Source organism: Colobus angolensis, unplaced genomic scaffold, assembly GCF_000951035.1.
Source record: "Colobus angolensis palliatus isolate OR3802 unplaced genomic scaffold, Cang.pa_1.0 Scaffold107, whole genome shotgun sequence".
Classification (NCBI taxonomy): domain Eukaryota; kingdom Metazoa; phylum Chordata; class Mammalia; order Primates; family Cercopithecidae; genus Colobus; species Colobus angolensis.
In genome coordinates, this window is record NW_012111697.1 from 781,087 (window position 1) to 790,299 (window position 9,213).

At 43.9% G+C, this 9,213-nt stretch overlaps 1 protein-coding gene across 1 annotated transcript in view; it reads left to right on the forward strand.

Annotated features, from left to right (window-relative positions):
* Positions 1-9,213, forward strand: part of TDRD12 (tudor domain containing 12) — a 66,946-nt gene that overhangs the window by 46,684 nt on the left and 11,049 nt on the right. Inside the window, exons 9-11 of the mRNA XM_011947323.1 lie at positions 1,593-1,690; positions 2,265-2,341; positions 6,267-6,347. Of these exons, the coding sequence (XP_011802713.1) occupies positions 1,593-1,690; positions 2,265-2,341; positions 6,267-6,347 (256 nt within the window). The remainder of the gene's footprint in view (positions 1-1,592; positions 1,691-2,264; positions 2,342-6,266; positions 6,348-9,213) is intronic.

Here is a 9,213-nt window from a genome sequence, read left to right on the forward strand (position 1 = left end):
TTTATTTATATTTTTTGAGATGGAGTCTGACTCTGTCACCCAGGCTGGAGTGCAGTGGTGCAATCTCAGTTCACTGCAGCCTCTGCTTCCCAGGTTCAAGTGATTCTCCTGCCTCAGTCTCCCAAGTAGCTGCGACTACAGGTGTGCGTCACCACGCCTGGATAACTTTCATATTTTTAGCAGAGACAGGGTGTCACCATGTTCAGCAGGCTAGTCTTGAACTCCTGAGCTCAAGTGATCACCTACCTCGACCTCCCAAAGTGCTGGGATTACAGGCATGCCACTGCACTCTTTGGTTTCATAAATACTATTACTTCTTTTATTTCTTGGATATTTTAATTAAGTTTATTTGAAAAGTCCTTTTCAGACAGATGTTTTATCTTCATATTGTCAGATGTGAATATTTCTCTCCCAATCTCCTTTTTTTAAAAAAAAAAAAAAAACTCTTTATGATAGCATTGAACTACTTTGTGGACTTAGTGATTTTTGTTTGAGAGCTTGTCTTGTATGAACGTTTCTCTCTTGGCGAATTTTAACTACCGCCTCCATTCCTGGTTCCAGAGTTTATCTTTTTGGCTAAAAGGTTGTACCCTGATAATGTAATTCCAAACCAGAAGACCACGTGACATGCAGACTTGGGTTCCAAATTAATTTAAAGAAGGGTTAGGGCAGTTTATAATATCATTTCATATTTCTAGTGCTGCTGCTTATTTCAATGACTTATTTAATAGGTGAAAGGTGTCTCTTGTCATTTCAATTTGTGTTTATTTTATTAATAGTAGGACACTTTTCTAGAATGCCTCTGTATTTCCCTAATACATGATTGCTGGGTAAAACAACAGCCATTTTATAATACTCATGGGTTCTGTGGTCAGGAATTCAGAACGGGCATGGCAGGAGGGTTTGCCTTTGTTCCACACTGTCCAGGACCTCAGACAGGGAGACGTGAGGGCTGGCAGTAACTAAGCAGGGGCAGTGATCGGAGAACTCAGGCACGTTCTGGCAGTTGATGCTGGCTTTTGGCTGGGACCTCAGCTGGGGCTGTCATCCGAAATATGCTGGCAGCCTTTCCATGTGGCTGCTTTCCCACAGCGTCATGGCTGGGCTTCAACTGTGAGCATCCAAGACGGCAGATCCCGAGTATGCGGCCTTTTGGTAACATCGCTTTAGAAGTCACACAGCACCACTTCCATGTTGGTTATGAGCTCACCCAGGTTCACGGGAAAGGAACACAGAGCCCACCTCTTGGCAGGAGGCAGAGTCACGTTGTAAGAAGAGCCTGTGTGTTCGGAGATGTTGCCATGGTCTTCTGAGGGAAATGTCATCTGACAAGTTGGGAAAATACTGTTGTGTTCCATTATTAGTCAGCTGGTATGGGAATTTTTAGAACATTTTAATTGTTTTTACATGAAGGTTGAGACAAAATTTTAAAATTTAATCCCCTCAAGGTTTACTACAAATTCATATTCCATAAAAATTTCACATATTAAGATTTTATAACGATATTTGCTTTTATTATATTCCTTTTTATCCTGTTTTCTATTAATAGCACTTTTTGGTGTAGCTTTCTTATTACCATTTTTATTTTGCAGACAAAGCTGTAAAATGTAATATGGATTCATTGAGAGATTCACCTAAAAACAAATCTGAAAAGAAACACCATTGCATCTCTTTAAAAGATACAAATAAGGTTGTATTTTAAAAATGTTCTTTCAATACAGAGTTGATATAGCGTTAATTTTCACATTTTCTCTTTCAAAATCTATCTGAAACCAAAAATATGTTTTCTATTAAAAAATCGTTGGCCATAATAGTTTCCTATAGTTTGCTTATTTTGAAAGGAGAAAGTAGCTCCAGCTTCTTCATGTCAAGCTCTTGTTCTTGGCCTAGTTTCCTTTCTACAAAATTGGATATTCATCCTCCTTTTAACGAAGGTATGAAAATCTGGGATTCCAGGGCACCGTCATAGTGAAGTGCAAGTCTAATCTGCTCTCCATCCCTTTGACAAGACAGGTGAAAGTAATTGCAGGGCATTTTAAATACTGATGATCTGGAATAGCCTGCCATTTGGATGTTTAATGTAGTATAGCAATGGCATAATCACCCAACTTGCAAGTTTTTTGTCTCTCCATATCTGTGTGTGCATGAAAGCTGTCTGGGATGGTGGTTCATGAGAATAACTCCCATGGAATTTTGCTTCTAAAAGAATGTATATTATGTTGCTGGCGTATACATTCTTTCTGAAAGAAGTTTTTCTTTTACAGTGTGTTGAATCTTCAGCGTACTGGCCAACAAAAAGAGGCATAACCATATATGCTGATCCAGATGTACCAGAAGGAAGGTATGATTTGAAAATTCAAACTGGGTGTGGTGGCGCTTACCTGTACTCCCAGCTATTGAGGAGGCTGAGCTGGGGGGATTGCTTAAGCCCAGGAGGTCGAGGCTTCAGTGAGCTATGATTGTACCACTGCACTCCAGCCTGGGTGACAGAGTGAGACTGTATCTCTAAAATAATAATAATTATAATTCAGTGTAATTGACAAGAGACTTAGGGTGATATTGTCTTATACAGTGTTCTATAAAATGGATGAATGGAAAGTAGTTCATTTTCAAAGAGTGGCCCAGGAAATTTTGGTTAAACATATTAATTTAAAGGAAAAATGTGACACCTGGTTGACAGCAAAGTTGACTGAAAACTGGTAGTGGCCCTAGAGTCTGTCTCCTCTTTGCCTTGTTGGACAGAGTTGTCTCGGTAAGGCAGGTCTGAAGATTGGCACCGAATGGTCCTGATGGGAGGGATGGCCTCACGTGGCCAGATGGCAGCACAGGGTGGGTGGTTACCCAGGGCGGAAAGAGAAGGATGGTTTCATGAGTATCAGAGGCTGGGTCTGTACTTTGTCCTCTTCAAGATACATGCCAGTGACATTAATGAAATTGCAGAAAGGATGTAATATTGTACCACCTCATGAATGGTCTAAGAACTCAGTAGACTTTCACACTTCCCCTCATGGACTTTATGCTGTGGTTGTCATATGTTGTACTTTTACATGTATCATAAATGCTAGACTCTATCTCACTTTTATTTAAATAGTCAATTATATTCTAGAGAGAGTTAACTAACAAAAATACCTTCTCTCTTTACCTACGTGGTTGCATTGGTGTTTTTTACTTTGGTGTAGATCCCTATTTCCATCTGGTATTATTTGCCTTCTACCTAAAGGGCTTCCTTTAATATTTCTTGCATTGCAGGTCCGCTGTTGATGAACTCTTTCAGCTTTTTTTTTTAAAGTATTCATTTTAGGTTCATTTTGAAAAGGATACCTTTGCTAGGTGTAGAATTCTAGGTCGACAGCACTTTATGTAAAGATGTTGCCCCACTGTCTTCTCTCTTGCATTGTTCCCAGCACCGCCTCTGCTGTCACCGGTGCCTTTGTTCCTCTGCCGTTTCCTCTGACTGCTTTTCAGATTTTCTCTTGATTACTGGTTTTAGCAATTTACTTATGATATACTGGCCAGGCATGGTGGCTCACGCCTGTATTCCTAGCACTTTAGGAGGCCAAGGTGGGCAGATCACCTGAGGTCAGGAGTTCAAGACCAGCCTGGCCAACACATGGTGAAACCCCGTGTCTACTAAAAATACAAACAAGTTAGCTGGGGTTGGTAGTAGGTGCCTGTAATCCCAGCTACTCAGGAGGCATGATGATCGCTTGAACCCAGGAGGTGGGGTTTGTAGTGAGCTGAGATCACACCACTGTACTCCAGCCTGGGTAACAGAGCAAGACTCGTCTCAAAAAAAAAAATTGTGATATACCTTGCCGTCGTTGCTACCATATTTCTTATGCTTGGGGTTTGTTAATGTTCTTCTTTTGTATCTTTCTTACATCAAATAGTCATTATGTCTACAAATACTTTTTCTGCACCGTTCTCTTCTTCCTCTCCTTTTAGAGACTGTGATGAAACAAATGTCAGATACTTTGATATTGTCCAAAAAGTCCCTGAGGCTCTGTTCATTTTTTCAGCCTTTCAATCTTGCTACTCTGCAGATTAATGATTCTACTGATCTGTCTGTACGTTCATTCTCTTCTGTCATCCATATTCTGCTATTCAGCCCATCCTATGAGTATTCTATTTATTATATCTATATTTTTTTGAGACAGGGTCTTGCTCTGTCATCCAGTCCCTCAAGTGCAGTGGAGCAATCATACTATAGCCTTAAACTCCTGGGCTTAAGCAATCCTCCTGCCCCAGCCTCCCGAGTAGCTGGGACTACAGGCATACACAACCACAGCTGGCTAACATTTTAATTTTTTGTAGAGGTGGGGGTCTCGCTATGCTGCTCTGGCTGGTCTCCAACTCCTGAGACCAAGTGATGCTCCCGCCTCGGCCTACCAAAATATTAGGATTATAGGTGTGAGCCACTGTACCTGGCCTATATTTCTTATTTCTAAAATGTTCCTTGTTTTTTTTTTCAAAAGTTTATATTTCTTTGCTGAGAACTTGTGTGTTGCCACTCGGAAGTGCTGACCTTTTCTTCTTGCGGAGTGAGTGTCTGATGATTGCCACCCCGGAGCCACCGTGGGTTGGCGCCTGCTGATTGTCGTTTCCCTTGGCAGTCGATCCGTTTTCCTGGGCCCGTGTGTGCTGAGTAACTTTGGACTTACTCTGGATATTTTGAGTGTTATGTTGCAAGACTCTGGTTTCTGTTCACATTCTCTAGAGAGCGTTGGTTGGTGTCGTTTGTCTTCACAGGAGGTCGGTACTTCCATGAGGTCCAGCCCTCATGTTCTGCCTTGTTATCTGTGGATGGTGGTGGCCATGTGATCTCAGGCTCTGGGCCCTCGATGCTGCTTGGGGACTGTTCTGCATCTGCATAGCTTGGGGCGAGTCAGGAGCTTGCGTTGGATCATGAACCAGCTCTCTTTCTTTTCAGAATTTCCCTCACAGTTCCCAATTTCTGGGGGCTCCTTCCTCGTGTTCCTCTAGCCAGATAGTTTCTCTTGGAGACATTGGTGTGCAGTAATGTGGGATTGGGATACCTTGAGAATAAAACAAATAAGGGAGAAAAAAGGTGGAAATTTTCCTCACACAGTCTTTGGACCACAGCTCCCATCTCCCAGTTCCTCTGGCTTCAGGTGCGGGTTTTCTCTCAGGGGTCAAGGTCACCACACTGCTGTTGCTGTTGCTGAATGCAGCTGCAAGATCAGAGCTGGCCTTGGGGCCCGGCGAAGAAAGAAAAGAAAAACAATGGGGATTCCCCCACACTTTCTGGTTTAAAGGGCATCTCTTCCCGCTTCTCTGGCTTGAAAGAGGGGGTCTCTCCTGGAGGTTCTTGTGTCTGCATCTGCCACATAGTCATCCTGAGGTCAACACAGAGAGACACAGAGAAGAAAAACCAAGAAAGTCCTGGTGACTGTGTTTTTCAGGTGTTCCACTTCTCTCGCCTGCTGTTGGGGCCTCATCCAGAATCTCTAGTTGTGATCAGCAGGAGAGAGAGGCTGTGGCAGGCCTTCTCCGTCCTGTCCAGCACCAGCACCAGAAGTGTCAGAAGTGACTTTTATACTTCAAGAACTAAACTCCGGTTCTCACAGGAATGTGCTTATGCAGATAAACCAATTCCTAAGTGGTGCTTCTTAAATTTGTAATCCAGAAAATAAAGATATTTTCAGGATTGAGGTAAAGGAGTTCACAATTTTTCTTTTTTCTTTCTTCTTTTTTTTTTTTTTTTAAGACGGAGTCTCACTCTGTCACCCAGGCTGGAGTGCAGTGGAGTGATCTTGGCTCACTGCAACCTCCGCCTTCTGGGTTCACGCCATTCTCCTGTCTCAGCCTCCCGAGTAGCTGGGATTACAGGCGCCCGCCACCACACCTGGCTAATTTTTTGTATTTTTAGTAGAGATGGGGTTTCACCGTGTTAGCCAGGATGGTCTCGATCTTCTGACCTCACAATCCTCCTGCCTCGGCCTCCCAAAGTGCTAAAATTATAGGCGTAAGCCACTGCGCCTGGCCAGTTTTTCATTTTTTTAAGAGACAGGGTCTTGCTCTTGTTGCCCAGGCTGGAGTGCAGTGGCACAATCACAGTGCACTGCAGCGTCCAACTCTTAAGCTTAAGCAATCCTCCCACCTTGGCCTCCCGAGTTGCTGGTGCCATAGGCACATACCACCATGCCCAGTGTTTTTTATATTTTTATTTTTGTGGAGATGGGGACTCACTGTGTTGCCCAGGCTGCTGTTCACAAATTTTAATGAATTTTTTTTTTCGTTTCTAGTGCTTTAAGTCAGAAGTCAAATGAGAAACCTCTTAGATTGGCTGAGAAGAAAGAATATGATGAGAAGAATAGCTGTGTGAAGTAAGAATTTTTTCCTTGGCTTGAATTGTGTATTGAAATAATTATAATAAAATTATAAACGAGAAATCTACACATTTTATTACTAATTTCAAACCTGCATTCCCATCAAAAAATAAATGTACAGTGCATCTCCTGTAGGGTCTGAGGTTAGTTTTTTCTTTTCCATCCACTTGGGCACATTTTTCTGTTTAAAGCTTTGTTCCAGTGTAAGTAGTCATTTTCTACCTCGCCTCTTGGATTCTCTTGGTAAAGTGAACAGTGTCACAAATGGAATTAGATACAGTTGATCTTTTGGGTCTGTTGATATTCTGTGGGTTGGTCTGTGCTTTCTTCCCAGTTCTCTGAGGCAACACTGCCCGAGAAACTGAGCAGTTTGCCTTGATTTTATACTTGTGTAATCTACAAAATATTTACATACCAATTTTTGTTTTGAGACAAGGTCTTCCTCTGTTATTCAGGCTGGAGTGCCGTGGTGCAGTCACAGCTCACTGCAGCTTCGACCTCCTGGGCTCAAGTGATCCTCCAACCTCAGCCTCCCAAGTAGCTACGACCACAGGCATGCACCACCATACCTGGCATATATATATTTTTGGTAGGACAGGGTTCTCACTATGTTACCCAGGCTGGTCTCAAAATCCTGGTCTCAAATAATTCTCCCGCCTCCGCCTTTCAAAGTGCTGGGATTGCAGGCGTGACCGCAGCTCCCAGCCTCATGCCATTTTTACACTTTTTACCATATTGGCCTAATTTTACATTCCAAGTAACTGTAGCTGCCCTGGAGCTCCCAGAGGGACAGAGTGTGAGACAGGTCAGAGGTGGAAAGGTCCTGCTGTTTCCACTGGTTGGCCTGGGGATGGGAGCCAGGGTGTGGACTCTGCTGCCATGTGGGCTCCCCAGCTTCCCAGAGGCCATGCTGATGGCCTGCCAGGGCTTCTTACCCTGGGAGTATACACCACCCAGTATTTCAAGGGTGAGGCTTTGAAAGCTTCCATGAGCCCACAGAGTTGGGGATGGCTGTTGATGCACCTGACTGACACCCCCTTCCCAGGGCAACCTCAGCCCTAATACCTAAAGGTTTTGCTGTCACAGTGGTTGTTTTCCTTGGAACAGAAGACCTTGCATTATCCATGCAGCTTATTTCTTTCTTTTATTATTTTAAATTATAACCAGGCAAATTAACCCTGGAATATTCTTTTTTTCATTATGTATTTATTTTATTTTTTTAATTGGAGACGGAATCTTGCTCTGTCACCTAGGCGAGAGTGCAATGATGCAATCTTGGCTCACTGCAACCTCCACCTCCTGGGTTCAAGTGATTTTGTTGCCTCAGCCTCCTAAGTAGCTGGAATTACAGGCATCTGCCACCATGTCCAGGTAATTTTTTTTTTTATTTTTAGTAGAGATGGGGTTTTGCCATGTTGGCCAGGCTGGTCTCGAACTCATGACCTCAGGTGATCCGCCTGCCTTGGCCTCCCAAAGTGCTAGGATTACAGGCATGAACCACTGCGCCCAGATGACCCTGAAATATTCTGTTCCCTTTTATTTTCGTATTAAAAAGTTCTATCTTGTCTTCTGCTAAAATGCCCTTTACTTACAATCCACTGATTAAACAACATCAGTTATCCTGTCAGTCTCCGGTGGATTTCAGGGAACTTTGAGGTAGTTCAAGATTAAACAGCAAAGAAGGCTTTGAGTTCCTTAGGGACATGGGAATGACCTGGTGATCCTGGGACCCTCCCCCTTGACTGAGCAGAGGTCCTACATTGGCTGCACTGTGACCAAAGCCTGGGGAACCCCGTGCTGTCATTTCTGGCTAGATAGCGAAGGCAGCCTGGAGGAAAGGGAACCTTTCCTTAAGGATGGCCAGTCAGGGACCCGCATTGCCGCATCCCCAAACCTCACTTGGTACTATGATAACGACTGTCATGATGTGGGCAGAGGGGCACAGGGACCTTGGCTCATCGCCAGAGGCCAGGTGTCCCACTAGCCTCCTCTGTGTGACACCTGTGGTTTTCTTTTCCTGTCTTTTTGTCTTGCTGATGGAATTGCTCAAGCCTGTAAGTACCAGCAAGCAGTTGTGTTTCTTTCTCCTTGGGCCTGTTCCTTCATATAACTCATTTGGAAACCCCCCAATTACAGTGCATTCTGGAAGAGGTCACCCCAGATTCAGTCTGCCCCATTCCAGGATCACATACCACCATACCCTTGGGGATCCTGGATACTTGGGTAGCAGAGGGAGTGGTGGGGCCCACACCCAGGTTTAAGGGCTCTCCTAGCGAAATTCTCTCTCTTAATCTTTGGGTGTCCAAGAGAAACTGCTGTGTTCTGCTAAGGGCTTCTCGGGGTGGCGAGGCAGCGTGGATTGGGCTGATACCGTGTTTCTAAGCTGGTGCCAGCTTCTGCCCAGCCCGTGGAAATATGCTGGGTGGTGGGTGAGTCTCAACTCTGTGTGGTGACTGTCGCAGAATTATTTTCAGGAGGATTTTGGACTTTGACAGTGCAGCCATATGTGCTGCGGGGAGTACTTTCATGACTGGTTAAGACGTCCTGGGCATAGGAGGGTGGAGTGGTGCCTGCTTGCCACTCACGTCATCTCTGATACTTAATGTACCCTGGAGCTCTCTCTGCAGTTCTTTGTCTTTCCATCTTCTGTGTCCCTCAAGCCTACTGTGATATTCATTCTTTATTCTTCTGTTGTCTTCCTTTAAACATTTTAACATCAGCCTACTTTGTACTGCCCACTGATTGAAGATGGAAAATTTTCCGAATAACCCTTTCTTTCTTTCTTTCTTTCTTTCTTTCTTTCTTTCTTTCTTTCTTTCTTTCTTTCTTTCTTTCTTTCTTTCTTTCTTTCTTCCTTCCTTCC